The 27,439-nt window shown below is 38.1% G+C and overlaps 2 protein-coding genes across 2 annotated transcripts in view; one reads left to right on the top strand and one right to left on the bottom strand.

Annotated features, from left to right (window-relative positions):
• The window catches only part of LOC308689281 (uncharacterized protein), a gene marked incomplete at its 5' end in the record, with an annotated part of 510,821 nt that overhangs the window by 7,343 nt on the left and 476,039 nt on the right, over positions 1–27,439 (bottom strand). The gene's annotated exons all lie outside the window — the stretch shown is intronic.
• Positions 6,794–19,208, top strand: LOC308689596 (uncharacterized protein). The gene is made up of 3 exons (XM_081363400.1): positions 6,794–6,858; positions 12,345–12,460; positions 17,870–19,208. The coding sequence occupies exons 2-3, from the start codon at positions 12,385–12,387 to the stop codon at positions 18,715–18,717; spliced, it is 924 nt and encodes a 307-aa protein (XP_081219526.1). The 5' UTR covers positions 6,794–6,858; positions 12,345–12,384; the 3' UTR covers positions 18,718–19,208.

Below are 27,439 nucleotides of genomic sequence, written 5' to 3'. Positions count from 1 at the left end.
ATATAACAAAGAATGCTTAAACTGACTAACATCGGGTAACTGCAAGTCCTGAAAATGTTTTAATTTTACGGTAAATTATTTTAATTTATTTCACTGTTATGTTTCAGTTAATAAATCTACAAACACATTAAAATAACACGAAGTAAGTAACCTATTGACATAGCCTTTCTAAATTATAGAAAAACTGGGCACACAATGTTAACGTGTGTCTACTTTGTTTAAATTTAATGAATTTGAATTCGTTTAACCACAATATTTATCTTGAATTTATCTGTGACCTCAGCTCAGATTACTGCCGCGGCAGATTACGTCATAAAGAGAATAAACTGACACTTTTGAAGTCTGTGATTACAGCGCCACTCAGCGGTAAAAGGCAGCAAATACACATCCCAATTTTGCCGCCGCGGGAATGGCGGCGGTAAAAGTCTCATTCTGGTTGGCCACCATCTGTACACCTCAAAGTGAAACGAACTTAAATCAAGTCTTAGCAGCTCACACGTGAACCGTTTTTGAAACTCCCGCTTCGACGCGCACTCAGGAAGAACCAAAGACCGTTTCAAACGGACACGCAAGCATCGGCTACTCGCCGTCCCATCTCAACCACAAGGTTCAATGCAAGTATTTTTGATCTCTTACCAAGATTTGAATGCGTATTACATTTACCTGTTCAAGGTGATTTTGACACTTTGATGGTTCTAAAAGGCTATACATTGTGATTTGTTTACCACTCTGCAATCTGCTGTTTTCCTTTCTGTTTATTTTACTTTCATTTTACTGTCACATATATTCTTTGTTAGATGTAGTTGTAACGTTACCTTTATAATCGCATTTTATTAAAATCTGATTATACCCTTGATTGTCTCTGTTTGCTGCTCACAGAACAAAGCCTCTTAAATGTGTTCGATCTTAGTTACAAGCTCGATAAATTCGTGAGTGACCTAACGTACACTAACCATGTTCCGTACACTAACCATGTTCCGTACAGATGACCTTTTACCGCCGATCGCTGATTAAATCATTCCGGTTCATACATAATATATATATGTGTGTCATCATCATTTCTCCCTCTTTCACCTCGGAACACGACAGAGACCCTCCCACCATTTGTTCTCGTGAGATTTCAGTAAGTTTGTTAGGTGCGCCCCCTGCGCTTTAAAATGGATGGTGGGCAAGCTAAACGTGAGGCTGCCGCTTGGGTGGGGAGACAACTAGACCAGCGAAAATGTGTTTCTATTTAATTGATGCTTCTCACAGCACTATAATCTTTATGAAATGAATGTTTTGTTATCACAAATTGTTAAATAAATGACCTTTTGTTGAAAAAATGCTTTGAAATGGGAATATTTAAACGTCAATTGTGGGCGATGACCATTTGGCGCCACTCTCCGCCTCAGACGTGCAGCAGGTGCTGTTTGCCCATCATCCTGCGCAGAGATGATGTTTATATTCATAAAAGATCAATTAAGTTAGCGTTACTGCATTAATTTTGTTTATTTACATTTTTAATTGTCATGCTTTAATAAATTAAACAAACTTATTTAAAACTCAATTGATTGTGTTATTTCATTGCCAAAAGTTTTTAACATTAACAAAGTTACACACAAGGATAGGATATTCAGACATTATTCAGACAGATATTTATTTTATAAGATTTCATACATCAAGTTATCTAATATAATAAAAATACTTTGTGAACAGAATTTTATAAACAATCACTTGAAGTTAAGGTAAAATTAACATTACATGATTAACATAATATAATATTTCAAAGGAAAGTCAGTTACAACAAAAGAAACATGTCAGGAAAGAAAAAACAGTACACCAAGGAGAAGTTACAGGAGGCAGTTGAGGAAGTAAAGGCAGGGGCAAGTCTAAGAGCAACAGCAAAAAAATTTGGCATTCCCCACACCACTCTTCAGGACTATAAAAAAAATAAATATGTCCACAACCCTCATCCTAATTCGGCCCTGACACCTGGAGAGGAAGAGGCTCTTCTTTCTTTTATATTCTGGATGGCGGACCATGGCTTCCCAGTGACAAGATCCCTTGTCAAGGTGCTGGCTACTGGGATCATTAAGGAGAGTGGCAGAACAGAGACCACCACTGTAAACCTGGAGAAGGGGCCAAGTGATGTGTGGTGGTCGAGGTTTAAGGCCCGCCACCCAGAATTGGCCTCAAGGACGGCAGATTCCCTGGACCGAGCCAGAGTCCATGGCGCCACACCAGAGGCCATTGAAGGTTTCTTCAAACTATACGAGGCCCTTTTTGAGAAGCACAGTCTGGAGGACAAGCCACATCTCATCTATAATTGTGATGAGACCGGCTTTGGAGACAAGCCCCGGTCCAGGGAGAAGGTCCTATGCCAGACTGGGAGAAGTTTACCACATTTATCAGCAGCAGCAGACGACAAGGGAGCACATCACGGTCCACTGCTGTGTGAATGCAGCCGGGGACAGCATTCCACCCTTTGTCATTTACCCCGGCTGCCTCCCAAGCAACGCCTATAGGCTGGATGGGCCCCCCAACGCCCTCTATGGGATTCAGGAAAAGGGTTACATGGACTCAGAGCTCTTCTTGAAATGGCTCCACCATTTTATCAGGTATGCTCCTGAGGAAAGACCACTAATTTTAATCATGGACCAACACGAAACACTCCCTTCCAGGGAAGTAATCATGTTCTGCAGAGAAAACAACGTTGAAATTCTCTGCCTACCTGCCCACACCACACACATACTACAGCCCCTGGATATTGCGGTTTTCAACCCACTGAAGACCGCTTTCTCCACCATGGCGTCCAGGATGGGTCTGGTGCGAGGGGACATCGTTGTGGGGAAGAGGCAGTTTTCAGCTCTCCTAAAACACGTGTACCCGACTGCTGTCTCAGCCCAAAATGTCAAGGCTGGATTCCGCAAGGCTGGAATATTTCCTCTGTCCAGGGCTGCTGTGGACACAACACAGGTAATTTTGACATTAATACAATGATAACTCACCCTTTAGTTACTTGCATTCTTTTCAAGTGTATGTACAGTAATTTGCACTGTGCTAGTCTCTCCCCATCTACCCATATAACTTGCACTATATGTCATAAAACTTAATGTATATACACATTTTTTTTATATCCATTTATATACTTTGTTATTTGCACTTCTGGTTAGATGCTAACTGCATTTCATTGGGTATGTACTTGTACACTGCACAGTGACAATAAAGTTGAATCTAATCTAATGAGTTTTACATACGTTTTATTTTCTTAGGTGGTGAGAGTGCTCCCATCTGCAGATGGAAGTGACGCCACACCATCCAGCCCTGCTTCCATTTCATCCGTCGCTCCCACCACAACATCCGTCGCTCCCATCGCTCCCACCACACCATCCGTCGCTCCCATCGCTCCCACCACACCATCCGTCGCTCCCACCACACCATCCGTCGCTCCCACCACACCATCCGTCGCTCCCACCACACCATCCATCACTCAAACACCTTGCCCCACCTGTAACAATAGAATAGTTCCCAAAAATTACCTGGTGGCAGCAGGCGTAATCCCGGAGAGTCTGGCTAACGTCCTCATAAGTCCAGCCCTGGAGAGGAAGGAGAAGGTGAGGCGCCGCATTCCCTTGCCAGCTCGAGTCATCACCAGCGACGAATATTTCGACCTGCTGGTCGAAAAAGAAACTGAGGAGAAAGAGAAGGAAGAAAAGAAGAGAAAGCGGAAGGAAGAGATGGCAAGGAAGAAGGAGGAAAAGAGACAAGCCCAGGAGGCCAAAAGGCAGAAGCAGGCACCCCCTCCGACTGATGACGGAGAACACTGCGCTCTCTGCCGTCGAGTGGTCCCACCAGGCTCAGGAGAGGAGGCCATAGATGAATGGGTCCAGTGTGATCTGTGCCATCTGTGGTTCCACCTGGAGTGTGCAGAAGTGGAGGAAGTGTCAGACACTGACTGGCTCTGCCATAAATGTTGTCTGTCCACATAAAAACACCTCACTCACACTCTCTCTCTCTCTCTCACACACACACACACAAACACACACACACACCACACACTCACTCACACACGTGTAAATAGTGTACACATACAATTAACGTTAATTTCTAGTTATGGTATTTTTTAATCAGTTTATTGTTAAATGTAAATAGTTGTAAACACACACACACTCACACACACTCACACACACACACACACACACACACACACACACACACACACACACACACGTGTAAATAGTGCACACATACAATTAACGTTAATTTGCTAGTTATGGTATTTTTTAATCAGTTTATTGTTAAATGTAAATAGTTGTAAACACACACACACACACCAAAATCATTTATGTTTTGAAGTCACATTGGTTAATCATTAAATATTTTGTATAAGTTCAAATTGTTTGCCCTTCTTTGTCTTCAGAAAGATATGGTAAAGTTATTCACTAACGTTTCACATGCTTATCTCACATTTCGCATGGCCCTCTAGCTTATTAAAGCAGCAAATAACTTAAATTTTAAACAAATAAAAAGGCATTCACCTTTCTTATTCATTGAAATATTGTTTTATTCAGTTAAAATAACTAAATACCTCACAGTTGATCCGTTAAATGTCCATTTTCGTTGAAATGTGCTATGTACGGAACATCATTGTTGCCTGTACGGAACACCGTTAACGCTTATCATCTTCCGTACACGTGCGGGGGAGGTACTTTTCCCCAATTTTCTCAAAAACTATTTGTCCAAAAGACATCAATCAAAGTGTGGACTGTCCAATGGGTATTCCCCCAGAGAATGATCACACAAACATGCTTGTCTGGCTTTCAACAACGGAGGAGTGGTCGTTGGCGTGCGTTTAAGTGCGAAAAGTGTACGGAACATGGTTAGTGTACGTTACCAGTTAATAATCTTGTGAATAAGACAATTATTCTCTGTGGCCAAGAGAATACATTTTCTTGAGAATTTATAAGAATATCTCTTATTGAGAGTTGATAATAACTTTGCATGATTCGCCTGGCGGACAGACGGATTGATACAATTTGATTTGGTAGGCATTCACAAAAATTCAAATTATAGCCCTTCTGTGTGTTCATAATCAATTTCAATTCGTTGGAATTGATTGTATATATACAGAGATCTAACTATATGGGCTGTGTATTACCTTTTGGGTAAGTTTAAATTGTGTAAGTTATAGCTGGTATGATTAGTTATTCATTTATTAATTTCATAAATGAAAATTCATAAATCAATAACTGTACATTCCCCTCATAGTTGAGCTGGTGTTCTTACATAAGTAAATATTAAATAATCAAAAAGAGCTTTATTGCCAAGTAAGTTTGCACATGCAAGGAATGTTTTGATCTCAGAAGAAACTTCCAGTTCACTGAGATGACAACAGTACAAAGATAGTGAAATAACGATATAGAAATAAGATACACATATAATGTATAAATAAACAAAAAAGACTACATGAACATAAGACATTGTTAAGACATGTTAATAAGACATTGAGATGATTTGCTGCTACATAAAGGCTCTGAGGGACTTTATGGAAAAGTGTGAAAACATCAACAATGCTAATTTAAAAAAAAAAAAAAAAAGATCTACAAAATTATTAAATAAAAGATCATAATGAACAAATTAAATATTTTCATATTCATAAAAAAAAAAAACAAAAAAAAAAAAACCTAAACTTCATCAGCAAAATACTGGAGAAAAGTAAAAATCAAACAACAAATGAAATTAAAATTGAAACGGTAACTACAATACAGAGATTAACAGGTTTCCAAAATCCTGCTGAAGAGGGAGAACGGGAAAATGGAGGTGGACGTTGAGGAAGAGGAAGATTCTCCTGTTGAATTGCCTCATCAGCAGCAGATGACCAAAAAAAAAAAAACCCCAATACAACAGCTGTAAGAGTAAAAATCAAACAAAAAAATTAACAAGACAATGATAACTACACTACAGAGTTTAACAGGCTACATTAAATATTTCCATTTACCTAAATCCTGCTTGAGGAGGGAAAACGGGGAGGTGGATGTCGAGGAAGAGGATCCCGCTGATCCTGGAGGATGCCTGGGGGAAGAAAAAACATAGAAAAACAAAACGATGAAATGACAAATATTGCCATTTTGTTTTATGAAGTGTTATATTTCTACTTACACAACTGCTCCAACCTGACGTCTCCACTCCGCTGTCACTCATTTTTGATCTTGCGATTTGATGAGTTATGGCAGGCAATGGGCATGTTCATTTACATCACAATGCCTTATGGGTTTTGGAGTCTGTCGGATTTATACGTTAGTTCATCAACTTAAACAAAAAAAGGGAGTGGCCTGTGATCTCAGAGAAGAATAGACAAACACAATTTAATGCTGCACATTAAATTAATAACACAGGGCAACATGTTAATAATGAATGTTGTGTATTTGTTTTGTGTTTTAAAAGTAGTCTATGGCCCTACGTAAGATTTATTTTTTAAAGACAAATCTTGTTTAGGCTATTGTATAACGGTTATTCTACGGTTCTTTCATGAAAAACTTTAAGCAAAAATGAACTGTTAGTAAACATTTTTTTAGCCCAAAACCTATTAAATATAGTGTTTGCATTCAAACAGACGGTTTTTCTCCTACATACTTTGGCAATTGTTTTCAGCACATAATTGAACAACGTATTTAAATATGTATTTCACTAGGATTTAAACTCTGAATACTCCTGATATATTATATTATTTTATTATTATAGTATGTTTTTCTTTTTTTCTATGCACTTTTGTGATTTTAGACAGCAGCGCGAGCGGGACTTTTATTTTGGTGTGGCGATGTGACGTCACAAGGCGGCGCCGCGCTCCTACATCTCTTGTGATTCGGCTGAAGAAAGGTTTGTGTTTTTATGCATTTAAAGTATTTAAATCGATGCACACTGTTCATTCTTTTTTATAGTTTTTACAAGTGTTGTACATCAATTCATTATTTTTGAATGTAACATTGTAATGCTCATCTAGCATTAATAAATGTTATTGTTATTCAGTAAAGCGCGTCCACAAATGAATGATGGCAAAGGTGCGTCTAATTTCTCGCCCCATATCGTGAATCAGGTGGTTAAAGTAATTTTCATTTCAATTAAAGTCTTATCTGACACCATTTTATTGTGACCTAAAATTTAGATTGAAATGCAAATGTTTGTTGGGCAATTTCTAAAAATGTACATGAACCCTGAATATAATAAAAGTGTAATCTGGTAAAATAAGTAGTAATGGGGCTGCACGATTTTCTTTCTTTTTTTCTGATCCAAATTGCAATTTACTATTATTAAAAAAGAGAGCTACATGTTTGTTGTGGTGTTTTGACAGCACCAAAGAAACCAAGCGTAATCCCAAACTGTTATGATTATTTAAAACCACTAACATTGTGTAGCATTTTTTTATTCTTCAAATAAAGTTGTCATGATACAAACATCTGTCATGACAAATTCAGCAAATAACTGCAGTATCTTAAATAAAGTTAAATTCACAAATCTTAACCTTTTAAAGAATACAAACACTGACCAAAACCTACATTAAGGTTGCAACAATAGCACTATTTGGATGTTAATTGTTTCTCATGTGGACAAGTATTTTCAGCTTTTACAGGGGTTAGTTTGTATTTTATTCCCATCCAAATCCATGATGTCAGTGTTTTTCTCTCACCACCCATGTAGAAATCCCCAGCCAAATTATCTACTTTTTTTTAAACACTTTTTTTTATCACAAGGGATACACCGCTCTATAGACCCTTTTACAGTTGGTAAACATGGTGACGTATTTGTGTGGGCGGAGCTTAGCTGGAGGCAGAAAGATCCCTCTGGCCGCTTCACTAACGTTAGCTTGCTAGTTTTGTTAGCTTGTTTTTTTAACAATGACTGGAGAAAATCCGATTTTGTCTTAATGTGCAAGGTCACTCACTGTCCAGGACCGCGATTGTTATTTGCAAAAGTTAATTTTAACGGACGGAACCAGATGACCGTACACGCTCAGTCAATGGACGATCTGACAGGATTAACGTTAACGCGACCTCCGGTTGAGTGGCCTGACTTCTACACCTACCCGATAGAGAAACCGAGGGTAAAGAGAAACTGATGGCATATATATTTAGATGCCTATAACTATGTGCTGAATGGTCATGTAAAGACTTGTGTGGTGCGATCCGCAGTTCTGCCTAGCCAGCGCCAAGAAGACGACAATGTAAAGAGTGACACTACGGTGCAATTTTAATGATATGAATATTTTCTAGAAATAGAAATTCCAGATACAGCATACTCATTTTTCATCGATTCTTGCACTCAACAACACAACAAGATGACATTTAACAATAAAAATAATAATTTAAGCTTCTTATTATGTAGCTGAATCTGTGCTGGTTTGTATTGGCCGCCTCCAGTTTTCCGTTTGTTTTGCCTCCAGCTAGCGCCGTGACGTAACTGTGACGTCGGCGCAAAAGGGGTCTATACAGTAATTTGAAAGTGATTGCAGTACCAGTTTTGGCCACAATCTTACATACGGCTCCTTTAAAGGTGGTATCAGCGATTTCAGGCCCAAACATAAATGATCACTGTCAAAAAAACGCGTCTCTCTAGGTAGCCTAGGCTCTGAGATCTGCACACAAAAACAGTTATCAACATCACTCAAAACCAAAATAAATAGTGTTCCAACCAATCATCGACAGGGGCGGGTGTTGTGAGGTTTTGCGCTCGTGTACGGCTGCCTATGACGGCTGCACGCGAAAACCTCACAACACCCGCCCCTGTCGATGATTGGTTGGAACACTATTTGTTTGGGTTTTGAGTGTTTGGCTAAAACGGGTGAAAACTGTTTTTGTGTGCAGATCTCAGAGCCTAGGCTACCTAGAGAGACGCGTTTTTTTGACAGCATGCTTATGGGGCGTGCAGCTAGCGAAATATTAGATGAATGTGATCATTTATGTTTGGGCCTGAAATCGCTGATACCACCTTTAAGTTGTTAATTTCTCACTGGCAAGGGAAAAATGGCACTGTTCTTTGAGCAGATCAACATATAGTTTCACTATTGGTGAGAGACACAGACTGAGGTAATTCTTCACGTTCTCTCTCTCTCTCTCTCTCTCTCTCTCTCTCTCTCTCTCTCGCATTAGTTTGCTTTCAGTGGCTCGAGTATCCTTTACTAGCTGTAAGATGATGTTTTGGAATTAGCAATGGTGGTGTGGGATGAGATGCGTAAGAAATTAGTCTGACCTGACATATCTTGAAATGCATTATCTGAAGGATGTTTTATGGTGTGGTAACCATAGTATAAGTGGAATAATTGACTCCGGGCCGTTGAAATATTTGAAAAATAACGAGCTTTGCGTTGTGGCCGCATTTCCACCTTGGGTGCGCATTATTTTTCGAATAATTCAAAGTATGACGTTTGTAAACAACTACTCTTTAATTCAAAATCCTCACAGAAGAGATGAACAGTAAGACTTTAATATGATTCAGCTGTCTGCTTGGGCCACATGTCATGTTGTTGTGTAGCCTAATAGTCCACCTCTTTCAGCTCAGCTTTAAACCTGATAGCATCTCAGATCTATTTGATGTCTGTATTTACATCTGTAAGATTTTATTTATATATATATATATACAACAATAAGATGTTTATCAGATGTATTTACACAGCAGATATTTTCCAGATCTTTAGTAGATATCTTACAGACGTACCTGTGCTATCACCTACATGTATCGGCATTATTCGGCACCATATTTTTAGCCAGTTAACTTATGGCGTGTGTTATTTTGCAGTAGCTTCATGAAGACTTGTCATAGGGTGTGCCACTTTCTAACGCTTGATTTGCTTAGATGTCAGTCGCAGTGGTTGCGACAGTGTGTTCATCGGTGGACCTTGTGGCCATGCATTCATAATAGATTTGTCTGTGATACTTCTACAGGTGTTGATACAGGTTGTTTGTTGCCTCGCGAGGTCAACACAGACGTTTGGCAGATTTTACGCAGTACTTGCCTTTGAAGTATATCAGAACTTCAAAATCCAAAATGACTCTGCTCTTTTACAGACACACTTTGTTGTGGAGTTGAACTGCTCCCGCTCATCTTTTCAAAATGCCGTTCTTGGCTCTTTCAATCAGCATGTGCAGTGTTAAAGGGGTCATGAATTAAAAAATCAATTTTTCCTTGGAACTTTTGATATAGGTCATCGTAATATAAGAATATCCTGTAAATTTCGGAGCTGAAAACGTCCTTCATCAAATAAAAGCTTTTATTAACAGCTGGATCATCAAAAGCGGGATCTGCGAATTGGCCTACCTGTGATGTCAGAGAGCAGCAAACCGCTACCTCAACAGAAGAAGACCAACGCCTAATTCTGTAGCCCCACCCACCGATTCGCCCATGACTAGGGTTGGGTATCGAGAACCGGTTCCATTTTAGAACCGGTAACAAATTTCCAAAAACCGGGTATTCGATAAGACGCACGCATTACGATTCCTCTTATCGATTCCTGACTATCCGTTATTTCAAATGTAGGCGCGCGGCAAGCACGTTCATAATAGAAGCGCCGATGAGCATACGGTGCGTGGCGCTCGTTTTTGCACGTTTATGCCTCGGCGAGATGAAAACAACTTTTCAGAATGGCGCAAGCGGTGCGCAGGTCAAGTGACAAAAAAACAACCGACCTTTCTGTAACATCAAAAGCTTGGCTGAACAGCTGATCATAGATGAACAAGGGCGGGTTTTTATTTCTCATCTCCATAAATATATCTAGTAGCCTAGTAAATGGTTGGTTGCATAGCAACGACAGACGCCACGGGACCGCAAGCGCTTGTGGAAAGAAGGAGAAAGCGGCGTGGCCGTGCTTTTCCATGCATTTTTAGACGCAATATGTGAACGGTCCCTAATTCAGGAATCTATGTGGCTTAAAATCATTTTTGTTTTGTTTAAAATGGAGATAACGATTACATACATCAGACAACTACTCAGAAAAACATGTTTAGTCTAATAGTCTATTTTTAAAAAAAACTACTTTGAATAATTAATTCAAACACTAATTAATTCAGTATCTCATAAATACTTGTTTAATGAATGAATGATTCACCGTTTTTGAACGAATCTCTCGAGTCTTCTTCAATAAATAATTCAATGAAAAAAACAGTCGATTTTTACCACCTACCTCTGGAGTAATAATGTAATCAACACCTTTATATGAAGACTCCTTTCACGTCAGCCATTTTATTGGTTATTGCTTAAAATTGGCAAGAATAAAAGGTAGAAATATTTATTCTTCAAGTATTTGGCCTTTTTTCTCCCTCCAAAAAATATTGGAATCAGAAACAAGAATCGATAAGCAGAATCGGAAAAATGAAACGATACCCAACCCTACCCATGACATGTAATAGGTAAATAACATAGGCCTACATTGTACTAAACCGAATAGAGCTACCAAGCAATAAAAATGCCACTGAAGATTACAAAATATTGTTCCGTGCATGGTTGTGAAAGAACAAGCTTCCTTTGGATTGCAATTTAGGAATGCGTGGTTGAACTTGATATGGTATGATAATGGTAAGACATTATGCGTTTGTTCGTTTAATTTTACCGCAGATTCTTTTGTAAACAAGACACAGGCAGATTTGCAGACAGAATGAGATTAAAAAACGATGCTGTGGCTTCTATATTGGATCTGACAGGAACGATGCAACACTTGGGCATTAAAAAATGTTTTTTACATGTGCTAGTATTGCATTGTTACATACCGTTTGATATCTACTGATTGTGTATGTGTCTAACCAGTCACAGAAGGATCCAACTATGAACGACGTATTGTCCTGTGATTCGTGATCACACTCTGGGTCTAACATGTAGGCGAATCATTCCGATTGCCACTTTTCCACATTGGAAATTTTCAAAACTATTCCCCACGTGAACTGACGGTGGAGTCGAAACTCATAATATGCAAAACTGTTATCCAATCATAGGATTGGGTGTTTACTTCCAAGTCTTCAATGTGGCACACCCATAAAAACCAGGGTAGAAAATAGCTTATTACTTATTCATGTTGTTTTTGAATGTAAAAAACATGTGAACGTAATAAGTTGACCTCAGACAACAGTATAAAAAAAAAAAAAACTTTTTAAAAAGCCAGTTCATGACCCTTTTAAAATGCCCCCTATTGGTTAAACTCTGCGTCAAACGGTAAAGAAACAGGATGCAAACCTTCAACGACTATGTGGTTGCTTGTTACCATATCCTTGCAGCCCTATTAAGTAATCTACAAATCATTACATAGAGATTGAGATGCACACAGAGTTGTAGTTTTGATTTATTTTTCTTTCTGTTAATTATTCTTATCTTCAATATGACAGAAACTCAGGTTGGAGCAACTGAGATCCACATGACATAAAGATGGCGTCTATTAAAGAGGAGAGTGAGAACATGAAGATTGAAGAAGTGAAACATGAAGATACTGAGACACAAACAGGTTGGTTTCATTCTCAAAGCTGAACTCAGTTATTGATCCTTATTAAAATGTCCAGCTCTACAGAAATTTGTGATATTTTTTAAAGTTAATATTGCATCAAATGCATTCATTAAAGGATGCTATTTCCACTACACCAGTGAGACTGGGCTAAACAGAGCACAATGCTGTGACTTCACATGACTAAATAAAGCCCAATTTAAAGTCCATTAGGTTTTATATAAGAGTGGCCACAGTTGGATTCTTGGACACCACCTTCACCTTGCTGGCCTTTGTTCCCCTCTCAGAGTTCACACCAATGAAGTGCCTAAATGTAATTACAGAGAAATTTAAGATATTAGGTGAGGTAAGTAAAGATTAATTGCACTCAAGACAAACCACACTGCATTCACCTCATACATCTTCTAAGCTGCTGCTATATTGCCAGCATCCTGAACAGAACTGGAAAGAGGGGCAAAATGTCCAAACAATATTTAGGGCTAGCAGTGGATTTACCTTTTGAACAAACTCCAATGTCCTTCCAGCTTCCTCTTGGTATTGCAAGTTGAAGACATGGTAGGTGGCGAAAACTGCACTAAGTCCTGAGATGAAGTTTGGTGGATGCCTTCACAGATGTGGTTTTCAATGCTGATCATCCAACCTCCAAGCAACAGACAACAATTATAGTTAGTGTCCCGAAACGGTATCAAATATGGGTATCGGCACCCTATCTATGCATTTTCAAGATATTGGCTAAACAGTATACAGCGTATTATACCCTCTATTTTCTATTTGTAATTTTTATTTGCATTCAGGGAAACCACCTTCCAAAGGTGACAGAAATGCTCTTTTTATTTCAATTAAATAAATGAACTATATTTTAGTTCGATCATGTTTTTTATTTAATATTTTGTATTTTGGGAGGATTTTATGGTACTAAATTATATTTATTCTGTATAATCCATTTATTCACTTTTGAGCATAGACCTGAAAATTTCATTTCCAACTTAAACTGTCTTAAACTGACTTAAGTTTGGTCTCTTTTCAAAGACGACACTTGACAGATTATTGCATAAGTGAAAAAAGTTTAAAAAAGTGAACTTAAAAAGGTTACTGAATTTTACATTTATTGTTTTGAAAAATGCACAAAAATACTATTTTCAAACAAGTTTTGTTCCAAATTTCTGCTTGCTTTTTTTTTATTTTTTTTATTTTTTATTTTTTTTTTACAAAAAATTAGCTTTGTCAGATTTTGTTTGACCGCAGTACCAAAAGTTTTCACTAGATGAAATTTGTCTCCTATTTTTTTTTTTACCATAACCAGTGGCAGCTGCTGGTCTTTCAAAGAGGGGAAGCTCATTTTCGGCCTACATCATAAAAATTGTCCATTTATTTATATGTAAATTCTGCCCTACGTTCCTTTTCAAGAAAATGCTCTGTGACCCTGTCATACAACTAGGCGTCTTTTCCATTGACTTGACCAGTGTCCTGTCAATGGCCAGCAGAGTTAAATATAATTGTATAAATGTAATAATATAATAATAGTATTAATATAAATATATTAATATATTATATATATATTAATATAAATGTATAATTGTGTGAAATATATTATGAAAATTGGCTAGCAATTTCGACAAGCAAATACCAAGAAATAGGTTGCAGCAGTTTGTCTTTGAAAAATCCGCGATGGGACTGAGCTCGAATAGCTTCAGCATCAGCGACTTTTTAGTGTTTGAAATCGCTGTCAATCAAAAGGAGATGCAGCCTTTCGACAGACCCTCCAATCATCACGCAGAAGCCTGGAGTCCAGACCAGCCCACTCCTCATTCACCCCCAGAGAAGCTGAGCGTCCGTGGGCGGGACATAATCGCAGCATTTATCCAATGACCGTCTAGTTTCAAAGCACTGAAAAAAACTGTTCAAAGCAGCTCCATTGAAGTCAACCTGCTATATGTAGCTGATTCTGAACGAACTCGTCTTTGAGATGAACGTGTTGTAATGCATTTTTAGTAAATAAAATGTTAACACAATAGTACATATTTGACCATTATTTTTTTGACATTATAGGGGAAGCCGAGCTTCCCTTCGCAGTCTTAAAGAAATCCCCACTGCATGTAACCTTTTCCAATCATGTCTGAATTTTATCTTTTTTTTTTCACACAGCAAGTGCCAAAACCTTTACCAAGTTTCGTACCATTCCGATTAAGTTAAAAATTCTAAAACAAAATTAAACGTAAACATTTTTGGTCAAAAATGACAAAAGAGCACCAGAGGGTTAAAAGATTAGGCAAAAAAATACAAGTTAGCACACGCCTGACAAAAATATTGCTGCAGTAGAACATATGTTGCAAGATATCAATTTACTACGGTCTATAGACCATAACAGCTAAACAATCTTACAATTTTAACACAAATAATCTTTAATTTCTCACAGAATAATTTTTTATGCATAATGGCAGCTAAGTAACTTTAGTGCACATTATGATAATCCAAACAATACACAGTCAAATATATCCCAGTCCCTTACATGCAGTATAATTTACAACAGGGGTCACCAAACTTTTTTCTCTGGGGGCCACATTATCGTTCCTGACTGTGATGGGGGGCCGGGGCCGGGTCAGCTATATAACATAGAATTGTATGACCAAGACCAAAATGACCACCAGCAGGCCTCATTGTGTAGTAGAGATTACTAGCCTGGCACAGCCATCCCCACTACTATATCCACACTACTATATCAACACTTGATTCCTGGCACATATTTGTTTATCTTTACTAGTGGTTTGCAAAAGTTGTAATCGGGTCTTCACACTTTGTTTTATTTAAAGTTATTCTTCACAAATAATCGTTGGTCCACTGTTCTTTGAAAACTCTGCACTCACTTTTAGGGGTGGAACGGTACACAGAAATCACGGTTCGGTTCATACCTCGGTTCAGACATCACGGTTGGGTACAATGAAGGGAAAAGCAAAACAAAAATGCAGAAGGCTTGTGCATGTCTCAGGCTGGCCCACCAAAAGAAAAATAAATGTCTTAAGCCTTGTATTTTTTTTTTTAAATAAGTTTTATTAATAAAGTAAAGGCACAGAACCAGTTTATTTGTAGTGCACTGACAATAGTTTTATATAATTAGTTCATTAATTCAATTAATAAAAATACCTTGATATGTTTGGTAATTGTACCTGAATTAATTGAAAATTAATCTGCTACATTTCAGATTAATATATTTGTTTTCCTTAAAAATGTCATTAACAGTAACTTAAACACTTTGCAGTTTGAATGATGTCCTGCATAAACTAAATGACGGAGTATGTTTTTATGTTTCCACTGTTCGATCGCGGCCGCGCCACACACACACACACACACACACACACACACACACACACACACACACAAATATAAGTAAACACTTTACGACTTTTCGATCACGCCCACACCTCTCTCTCAACATATTCCAGCATAGCAATCTTTACACCGCAGCCTGCTTCAGAGCTAAGGCGGAGCTACAGATTAGGTGTCCCTAAGAATCCTCGTATCTAACAGTAGTTCCGCATTACATTAATTAAATTGCACGCAAGTTTCATTTATTTTTATACCGTGTATTCTCCGTGTAAATGTATGCACCAAACTGTGACGCCCGTACCTTGACGTACCGTCCATGACGACTTTTGGGGATTGCCTCATAGGGCCGGTTCAAGTAGTGGGGGGCAGAGGGGCTAGGGGGCCAGTCAAAGGGGGATGGCGGGCCTGAGTCGGCCCGCGGGCCTTAGTTTGGTGACCCCTGATTTACAACAAATCAACGGATGATCACGCTTACCTCGGAGATTTGATTAGATCTCAAAATTACTATGGAATTATAAGGTTCTATCTGCGTTCTGAGCAGCTTTGAGATATTGTGCTTCAAAGTTTTTGCATCCCATACTCCTTTGTGGATGGATCTTTTTTGTTTTCTAAAAAAAAATCCCAAAATGTACACAACTTTATAAAAAAGAAAGAAAGAAGAGTCCTTACCATGTTCCTTGATGCATAATACTAAGGCTGCAAGTGATCATTCTGTCTTTTGAATATTCTTTTGTTACATTATTATATTATTTGATAATTCTGTCAAATAATCAGTTGTTAAAATATGAGAAATCTGAAATGTGACAAAATTGTATTGGTTTTCAAACTGTGTTTTGTTTTCACGTAAAAAAAAAAAAATACAATTTTTTGCATCAAGTTTTCACTGCTTTTCAGTGCACCAGCAACACATTTAAACACTGGTACACCAAAGACAACTTGCAAAGACCCATCAACTAAGTACACATACAGACCAATAGAATACAAGCCAATAAAATGTTCTGCCATAAAGTTGCCTTATGGCTCGTTTTCACCGAGCGGTACGGTACAGTATGTTATGCAATTATTTCTGTTTCCACTGTCAAAAGTTTTGAATGATACCAAAATGCCGAACTTCCGTTGGGGTACCTAGCACAGTGGTACGGTGCTAAAGGGGGAGCTAGACTCACTGCAGAACGTTGATTAGTTGACAGAGTATCGTCGTGCTACAAGGGGAATGACAACATTAGAGGCGCCATTTTTTTTAAATACAGTTGAAATACAATACTACTGTTATTGTGTCACAAAATGTAGTTTTAAGATTTTTTCAGGCGAGAATGTAGTTGTTTAAAGCTCAAATCTGTGGTTTATTTATAAAGATTTAAGAAAATTTGATCCAAGTTGTAAAATCCATTCCAGCTGATCACTGGGCGCTCAGCGCTCATGTACCCCGCCTAGAACAGCCTTTCCTTGGCTAGTCCTTCTGACGTTTGCAGCCGACTCTTGACATCTCTGTGGTGGTTAAACATGAGATATAATTCGTCTTGTGTATATCTAATGGGTGTTTTTTGGTCTTGTGAATCTATAATTTGTTCCCTGGCCAATCGTTTTGGCTGAGGGCTGAGTGAAGTTTCATAACTTAAAATTTCATAAAATTTAGGCTATTTAACTTTTTAATGTTAGACTGAGTGACGCAGCTGCCTATATTCTGGATGGTTATTTAGAAACAATGCTTTTGCTGCGAGACCACATGCAAGTTAAAGGATGCAGCCTGAAAGCATGTGTAATAAGAGTAATTTAAATTAGTTGAATAAAAAATATGTATTTTTAAAATGACTTTTTTGTAATGTCTATTCAGTACTTTTCACATCTTGCACAATAATGACTTTCAATGATCTTTTGGGGGTTATTTCTCTGCCAAGGGTGTAATTCGTTTACGATTTAATTAATCTGCACATGTAACTATTTGAAATAAAACTTTTAACACTCTTTTCAGTAGCTTAGTGTGTAGATGATCTAGTATACTCATTGCTGGTTACTAATACCATTGATGGTATTTGGATGCTTTTATGTTTAATTTCTGTGGGTTAACTCGTATTTGTTTTGTTTTAGACAAGCTGATGCAGCTGAAAGAGGAGAGTCAAGAACCAAAGGAAATTGAAGTGAAAATTCAGAATGAGAAAGATCAGGATTTTATAAGCGGAAAAAACTGTTTTGGTTGCTCAAAGACAAAAAAGACTTCCTCACGAAAAAGAGGTCAAAAGGCCAAAACCAGACGTCATTTTAACTGCCAGCTGTGTGAGAAAAGTTTCACTCATAGAGGGAACCTTAATGTCCACATGAGACTTCACAAAGGAGAGAAGCCTTTCACCTGCCAACAGTGTGGAATAAGTTTCACTCAAAGAGGAAACTTTAATGTCCACATGAAAATTCACACTGGAGGAGACGCTTTCATCTGCAATCATTGTGGGAAGAGCTTCTCACGAAAAGGAGGTCTCAAGACTCACATGAGAGTTCACACTGGAGAGAACCCGTTCACATGTGATCAGTGTGGAAAGAGTATGAGATTTAAAGCCACTTATAATAAGCACATGAGGATTCACTCAAGAGGAAACAGTTTTACATGTCATCAGTGTGAAAGGAGTTTCATAGACAGCAGTCACCTTAAGAATCATGTAATAACTCACATTGGAGAGAAGCCTTTCATGTGTCATCACTGTGGAAAGACTTGTAAAAACAAAGCAAATCTTGACGTTCACATAAGAATTCACACGGGAGAGAAGCTTTACATCTGCCCTCAGTGTGACAAGAGTTTCACTTTTAAAGGAAACCTAAAGATTCACATAAGAGTTCACACAGGAGAGAGGCCTTTCATGTGCCCTCAGTGTGGAAACAGTTTTATGTATAAAAGAGACCTGAAACGTCATATGCACACTCACTCTGACAAGAAACTGGAATGATCTGTGCATGTGGTTTAGTAAAAGGAGCAATTTCAAAACACTTGTGCATTCACTTAATTTACTCAAAATAGTAGATAAGCTTGTCTTGCTGTAAACGGCCACAATATAATGGAACTGAATAAATAGTGAATTTGGTTAAACAAAAGTTTTATATATAATATATTTGTGTGTATATATATATGTGTGTGTGTGTGTGTATATATATATATATATTATACATTATATAAAAGCAAACTTTTATGTTAAGATACGATTATGCGACAGGACTTATAAGAACACATTGTATTAAACTTTCACTAATAATAATTCTTTGTGTATTTTAGTGAAAATTTATATAGGGGGGATTGGTTTTAGTGATTTTTCTATTACAATCATTGGCTTCTGATTCATACATTCAACTTTCATTTGACATGAAATGATTCAGTCTTATTTTCATTTTTTTTCATTATTAGTTAAAAATAAATGTTCTGTATTAAAGACCTCCTGTGGTGAAAATCCAGTTTTTAATGTTGTTTATATGTCTATGTGGTGCTTTAATACAAACCATGTGCAAATTCAGTCAACACCACTGCTTTTTCTCCTTAAAACGGCAGTAAACCAAAGACATATATGAATAATTAATCATAACACATAATCATTAATTATAAATATGTGGATCAGTAATAGAATTAACTTGATGTAGCTGAATTAATATTACAATTAATGAATCTGTCCATCCAGCAAACAAAGAATGTACACAAAGTTTTATTTAACTAAATCACGAACACAACTAATATAAACCAGCACATACACAATGATGCATTCGTGGATAAAATGGAAAGTGAATGAAACCGGAAACGGAACAGGGGAATGATGCTATGATAAGAGTCATTTAATCATCTGAAAGAACCATCAGTTTATTAGTGCAAACACCTTGTTAAGAGGGGTATACCGCTTATGATAAACATCAGTTTACAGTCTTTCAGCTGTTTGCAATGAACAAATCAAACAAAAGTAACAAATGTTTCAAATGTTTTTTTAGTTTAACCATTAGGTTCATAGTTTACAAGTTCAAAGTTGAAGGAACAGTGATTACACTAGAAGACACGAGCCCTCTCTTTTTATCAAAGTTGAAGGAACAGTGATTACACTAGAAGACACAAGCCCTCTCTTTTTATCCTTGATGCTAGGAGGTCTTTGGTGGCCCAGCATCTACCACGACGCTGGGTCGCGGGCCCTGGCGCCGGGGCAGTGAGTAGCGCTTCGCTGGTCGCGACTGGCACCGGTGATGCAAAACTTAAGGTAGTTTGTGTAAACAGTCTCATGTCGTGGATGGCCATTGTCCTGCAGAGTTTCTCCTACCCTAATTATACACACCTGAATCAATTTAAACCAATTAATAACTGACTACTTGAAAATTACAGACAGGTGTGTTGACACTGTACCCTCCATGACCTGCCTTGAAAATCCCTGCATGAGCTCTGTATGCATTTAGAAGTCACATAATACACTCCAATAAAACTATTGTTTTAAAGGTTTTTTTTTTTTTTTTTTTTTTTTTTACATTACACCACACATTCACAAATTATTCATCACTTCATAAATATTTAATTTATGAATTTTATCACTATCTTAAAGTATCACTAAATTTCTATAATTTTAAATTTCTACTGTGGATGCCTAGAAATTGTTTGTTTAATATACATAGTATTGTACAAAAGTCTTAGGCCACCATTTGTTATTGTTGCACAGTACTGTGTATGTATGTGTATATATAATTTAATTCTATTTTATATAGATTTGCTTATTCTTCACATTAACCCATATGTGTAAAATGATCATAAGACTTTTTTCATATAATTTATTTTTTAGCAAGGATTTCAAGGACAGAAAGGAATCTTTCATCCCTTTCTTTTGATTCTTTCTCTCTCATTTCCTCTTTCCCGCTTGCCTCCCGGTGCCATCTCTCTTCTCTTTCTCTTACTTCTCTTTCTTGTCTTTCCTCTCTCTCTCTCTCTCTCTCTCTCTCTCTCTCGTCTCTCCCGTTCTCTTCTGTCCTCCTTCTCCTCCATTTCTCTCCATAGTCTCTCCTTCCTCTCAGCTGCTTTCCACTCTCTCTCCTCTCTCTCCTCCATCTCCCGGATAAAGTCCTCTATATCTTTAGGCCTTTTCCTGGCTCTTGATGGCTCTGGCCTCACAGAGGATGAAGAGGCCATAGCAACATCTGGCACACATGGGGCAGGAGGAGTGATGGAGGGTCTCGTAAGGGCAGGAGGAGTGATGGAGGGTCTCGTAAGGGCAGGAGGAGTGATGGAGGGTCTCGTAAGGGCAGGAGGAGTGATGGAGGGTCTCGTAAGGGCAGGAGGAGTGATGGAGGGTCTGCCCCCAATTGCCTCATCCATGGCACTGCATCACTTCCAGGATGCTGCTGTGGCCTCTCCATCCTCAGTGCTCACCCCTGTCTGCAGACATTTCAGATCCTGCAAAAATGCACAAGCATGATACAAAAGCAGTCATTTTAACATCACAATATTTAATAATTTAATTTCTGTATTAGAAGTAACAAAATGATCTTCCTTTGTATTTTTGTTAAAGGGTTTCTCGGGTTTATTTATTTATTTATTTTTTACAAATGCCGCCGTCACTCTGCCTTGCAGGTCCTGCTCCACCACAAAAGATCTGCAGCAAATGCAGAGAAATCAAGAATAAAAAAAGTGCTGTAATATCTCTATTTCAATTATTGTAATTTCAAACAAACTACAAATAAACATTAAAATAGATTTTTAATTATTTCTGTAGTATACTCACTCAAAGCCTTTGATGGCAGCATTCCGCTTTCCGGTGAAGAGGGCTTCATGAGCCACTCTCCACCGGATAAGCAGACGGGTGTGCTCATCTGTCCCTGTAACATCCAGACAAGATTCACGTTACCGCTAAGATTTATGAGCTCAATACTACATTTACATGTTGAGGTTGTTGTTGATAAGTAGCTTTTTATCCATCATAAATGTTCCACAATTTTTCAACAGTTCTAGTGGACAAATGAAATAGATTACTTATGTTTAGTTACTTTATGTAAATGTATTTACATTACTTACATTCGTCTAATGAAAACAGTGTTGACATCAGTGAATTCTCCAACACAATAGTACACATACATCACTCAGATGTCTATTTCATATCAATTAAACATAGTAATCTGCTATTGTTATAGAAGATTTTCTTGCCAGATATTACATAGACATTTAGTAATTGTATTTAAAGGGGTATTCCACCCATTTGAACATTGTTTTTTATTTAAAGTGGGTCATATATGTAGTCGAAATGTAAAATAAATGTTGAATTTGGTGCCTACGTGACCGAGGAAAGACAAAAAATAACTTCAGGATCCATTTGTATGAAAGTCCCACCCACTGATCTGCAATAGGTCTGTAGCGTGAGCGGGTCCCGCCCTCTGGGAAAGATGAGGAACTAGTGCTTGTAGTCTCAACAGAAATCCCCCCCTCTTACACTTCCTCCGACAATGACGCAAAATGACGATTTTTGCGCCATTGTAGGAGGAAGTGTAAGAGGTAAATAACGGATTTCTCCCATCTCAGGGGAAAATGAGAGAGTGTTGCACGACCATTCAATAGTATGACTGGGTTTCTAACAGTGCAAAGCTTAATGCAAATGGGTGGAGTGTCGCTTTAAGATGTATATGGTTTAAAATGTATGAAAATCCACTTTTCCACCAAATTTACTTAACTATTTAGCATCTTTACACCTTCAACAATTCAACAGTTTACTGTACAGTAGTTCAACACATGCGATTTGGTTTGTAATACTCACATTTGAAAACACTCGTCCATCTTTTCCGGCATGTTGGAGTATGACGTATCCTCTTCTTCTTCTTCTTTATGACATATGCTCTCCCGTGGCCTCCTGGGATAGAAAAGTATCCATCGGTTAGGTTATTGAACTAATATTCAACAGAAAAAGAAAAGATTGTGGTTGCAACTAAAATTGAACAATAAAACCATAATTCAATCATATAAATCGCTAAGTATGAAAGGTTCATGTCTGTAGGCTACATGGCTTTACATATTTGACATATTATATAAATATAATTCATTGTCTATTTCAATGTGCCTGTCATGATTCTCGTAGAAGCAGAGACGTAGTCGGATCTAAATGCAGCAGTAGACTTTAATTGACTCAGAACAGGATAAACTCAGAACGGGAAACAGGTACATGCACACGAAACCTACATACAATAACTGACCAGGAACAAGAGAGCACACAGGTTTTAAATACACAGAGGGGATCAGGGAACGAGACACAGCTGGGGCAAATGAGAAAAACGAGAGGGACCATACAAATTAACAAGACAACACACGTGAAACAAGGGAACTAATGATTAAGCAAGCTAGGGATAATTTAACACAATAAGCACCGACTGAATCAAGGAGACTGAATGAAATAAAACAAAGTCCAAACACAAACAAAAACATGACAAAAACAGAACCTGGGGCCTGTTTCAGAAAGGAGGTTAAGTGAAAACTCTGAGTATGTTAACCCTGAAATGAGGGAAACTCTGAGTTTTCTGTTTCAGAATGGGAGGTATGTTAAACCTGAGAAAGCAGAGTAAGTCAAGCCTGTTTCAGAAAGAGGTAACTTATACTCAGAGTCAGTTTCCATGGCATCTTACTCTGTGAACCTAACCTGGTCGGGAGCAGGTTTTCTTCGGGAAACACAGTTTCTTTCGGTCTCCTCCCCTTTTTTAAAGAGGAAGTGGTATTTAAACACCTCATTCATTCTTTCGGTATTCATTCATTGCACACATTTCAGTCATGCAGAGCACATCAAATTTGAAATTAAGTGAATGAAATGGCTTGTTCTTTTAATGGACGATCCTGTGGATGAAGAGGCTGCATTAATCCATAGGGAGTTACATTTACGTCGGGAGAGGATTTTGAGACCCAGAGTGGATTTTTTGTCATATCCATATTCATTTTTATTTGAGCGGTACCGTTTTTCTTTACAGTCAATAAGATACATCCATAATCTCATCCATCCTTACATCAGAAACATCAGCCATCGCGGCCGTGCTCTTACATCCGAGCAGATGCTTTGCGTTGCATTACGTTTCTTTGCAAATGGTAGTTTTCTGTTTAACATTAGGGGATGCAGAACATATCAGTAAGGCTACTGTTTGCAGAGTTTTAAGGAAAGTGTGCCTCGCTCTTAAGCGCTTTCTCCGAATTTTTGTGCTGTTTCCTGGGCACAAACCCGTGAGAGCCATCAAAGAGGAGTTTCACAGGATTGCAGGTCAGTGATGTATAAATCGGTTTAAATGAGGCTAACCTGATAAATGATGTTCAGTTAAGAGCATCTTGCTGCAACCCCTGGAAGTAAACTAATATTTGGAATTCCTTTTAGGATTTCCGAATGTGGTTGGATGCATTGATGGCACACATATTCCCATCATTGCACCTTCCGAAAATGAAGCGGACTATGTCAACAGGAGGTCCATCCACAGTATTAATGTGCAGGTACACTGACAGCCTACTGTTTCTAATGGTCAAAGACTACATCATAATACTATAACATGTCTCATTCTTTGCATTGTCAAGATCATATGTGATGCTGCACATCTCATTACAAATGTGGAGGCTAAGTGGCCCGGTTCTGTTCATGACCCACGAATATATCGTGAGTCAACCCTGAGCAACAGACTGGAAAGGGGTAAGTAAATGCATGTATTTCAATGTATGCACTACACACTTACTGGGGAACTTCTATGCAGCTCTAAAGCAATGTGAACTTTCTTACAGGAGAGATTGATGGCTTTCTGCTGGGAGACCCATGCTGACCAACACTAATTACCCCTTACCCAGAACCTGAACCAGGCCCCCAGCGCCGCTTCAATGTGGCACACTGCAGGACGAGAGCCCGGGTGGAGATGACCATAGGCCTGTTGAAAGCACGTTTCCAGTGCCTACGTCACCTCAGGGTAACCCCTGAAAGGGCCTGCGACATTATCGTGGCATGTGTTGTTCTCCATAATATTGCCATAATTAGAGGGGAGCAACACCCTGCCCTACAAATACAAGACCCAGAGGAAGACCCCATCAACCCGGCAGATTTCCAGGAGGGAAGGGTAGTCTGGGATATGATATGCCGAAATGCCTTCACAGATTAATACACATATATATCCACCACCACAACCAACCAACCACAAAATAAAATAAAATCACAAAATCACAGCAATTTATATGGTGTTCTTTATTTCCTACACATTATAAAAAAAAAAAAAAAAGATTTTAATATATTTTCAATACTTAGAATTCACCTGTGACCATGCACTCACCTCTAGCTTTAGTTTCAGAATCTTGATTTCCAGATCTGCCTTTTGGATCTGGCGGTCCAAGTATACAAGTTCTTTGCTGTTTTTTTCTATCTTTTTAATAAGAAGAAGTCTATATAACTCCTTAACTGGCAACTGAAAATACAGTAGATTACAGTTACATCATGTAGTTCTAAAATTCTACAGAATTAAACTGTGGCATTTACTGAAAATCACTGAACTGTTCATCTGTGCACCAGAAGTTGATGGACCATCCTCTTGCTGTTCTTCCACACTCTGGGGAGAGATAAAAATACCTGTTTATACTTAGATTTAAACTTAGATTCTATAGGCTACTCCACATAAAAAAAGTGAAGAAATGTGAATGTGTAGATTGTTTGATAGACACATAATATTAACATTACCTCTGTAGGCCTCTCTGTGGCAGCAGAAACTGTTTCTTCATCCCCATCATCCTGTGAAGATGAGCATTTGAGTACACTTTATAACACTATTTGTAATGATTTCTGGTGTATTGAGTAGGCTACTTACAACTGCCTGTGGTTCTGTTGGGACAGGAGGCTCCAAAAGACAAATTTTACCGTCAGAATCTGTTGGGACCAACGAAAAACCCGCCCCAAAGTAAAATAAATGGAAATATCACAAATAGCCTATATAAAAACACAACACATAGGTAGACCTCTTACATTTTATGAAGGCACTTAAATCTTCTGGAGTGACTGGCTCTGATGAAGTCCCTCCAGGAATTCCTTCAGCAATTTTCTGTTGGCTGAGTAGTCAAATGAGAATGAACATTTAGACCTATGTCAAAAATGCTGCTGCACTGCTAGACACTGGATGCTATTTAGTTATTTATATGTCAAATGTTTGTAAAGTCAGGTAGCCTACACCCATGATATGCTCAAGCCTTACTTGATTGAATTATGTTTTTATATTTCATTTTCAGCTGCTGCCATGTTCTTTTAAGCGAACCAGCTCCATCTTTCAGCACCTCACAGTTATGTATGAAGTTCCCTTTGTTTCTAAGTTTCTCTAGCCACTCCTTTCTACTTTCTGAGCCTGCAGGGAAACTCAAACTCTTTGGCGATCTCTGCATTTTCCTTAACATGAACTTTAAAATGGCCAGCTATTTTAAAATGAGCTTTTTTTGCAAACAAAGCAAAAATTCAATCCCTTCTTTGCAATAGATTTTGAGTTTGCGGATGTTTCCTTTGCAGTTATTCCACTGATGTGACTTATATCCATCATTGATGATTCTTTCTCTGCCAGAACTGTAGATTTTGCCAATCTGCTTGGTGGTTCATCGTCTTCTGAATCGGTTTCTGAAGCTGGAACATATTCTGGATCATTATCTGATATGTCCTCTTCACTTGTTTCAGTTTCATTCTAATTCAAAGATAACAAAACAAATAGTAAGGCATACATAACACACACATAAAACATTACAATGACACCATATTGAAGCATTGCAATGTACAACATTTTCCTTTGGAAACTCCTGAGTTAGCAATTTATCTCACTGATAATCCATAATGGCTTGATAAACAAGCATTTTGGATAGGCATCAGGCAATGTCTACAGTGAAACATTGCAATGGACAATGATATTGGGTAGTGCGCGCAGTTATAAAAGTCAGACACATCACCTTTGTATATACATGTGCTGTGCAGATATTAAGTCACATGCATCTTCAAACAAATAGTTCATCCAAAAATGAAAATTACTCCATAATCTCCACCATAAGACTCCACATAATCCATATGATGTAAGCTGCATCGATCTGCTTCAGAGGACTTTATTCCTTTAAAATATAGGAAATTATTCCTTTAAATATTCAGATAATTTTGGTCATATAAATATAATTAATACATTATTCAAACTGTGAAAGGTGTACTTTTGTGTAAACTCGTAACAGCAGCCTTTTGTGCATTTGTAATAATAAATAAATAAATGATTAGGGTACGCTTACAGTCTGTCACTGTCTCCCCAAATACCTCTCTGAAACCAGTCACTAAAATGAACAAACTCACAAGAGATATTGTCACATTCACCGTCTGTCATCGTCCTGTCTGCACTACACTTCCCAGAGTCCTCAGTCATCATCACCTGCACCTGGTCCTCATCACCATTATCACTGTCACCTGTTGTCTTGTCATTATCATCTGTGTATTTAAGTTCTCCCTGGTTCAGTCTTCAGTGTCGGTCAATGTTGAGTGTTGGTGTTTGTTTGAGCACACGCTCACTGTTTCGAGTTTTCCTTTATAATAAACTAAAGTATTTTTGTATATCGTGGATCTTCGTCTTCTTCATCTTGATCTTCACCCAGAGACGTTACAGATTGACCGACCTGAAGAAGGAAGAGACTATGGGGAAATTGATCGCGGCGATCATCTG

The sequence above is a fragment of the Scardinius erythrophthalmus genome, assembly GCF_964197995.2.
Source record: "Scardinius erythrophthalmus genome assembly, chromosome: 4".
Taxonomy (NCBI): domain Eukaryota; kingdom Metazoa; phylum Chordata; class Actinopteri; order Cypriniformes; family Leuciscidae; genus Scardinius; species Scardinius erythrophthalmus.
This window is presented reverse-complemented; position numbering and strand designations above follow the sequence as displayed.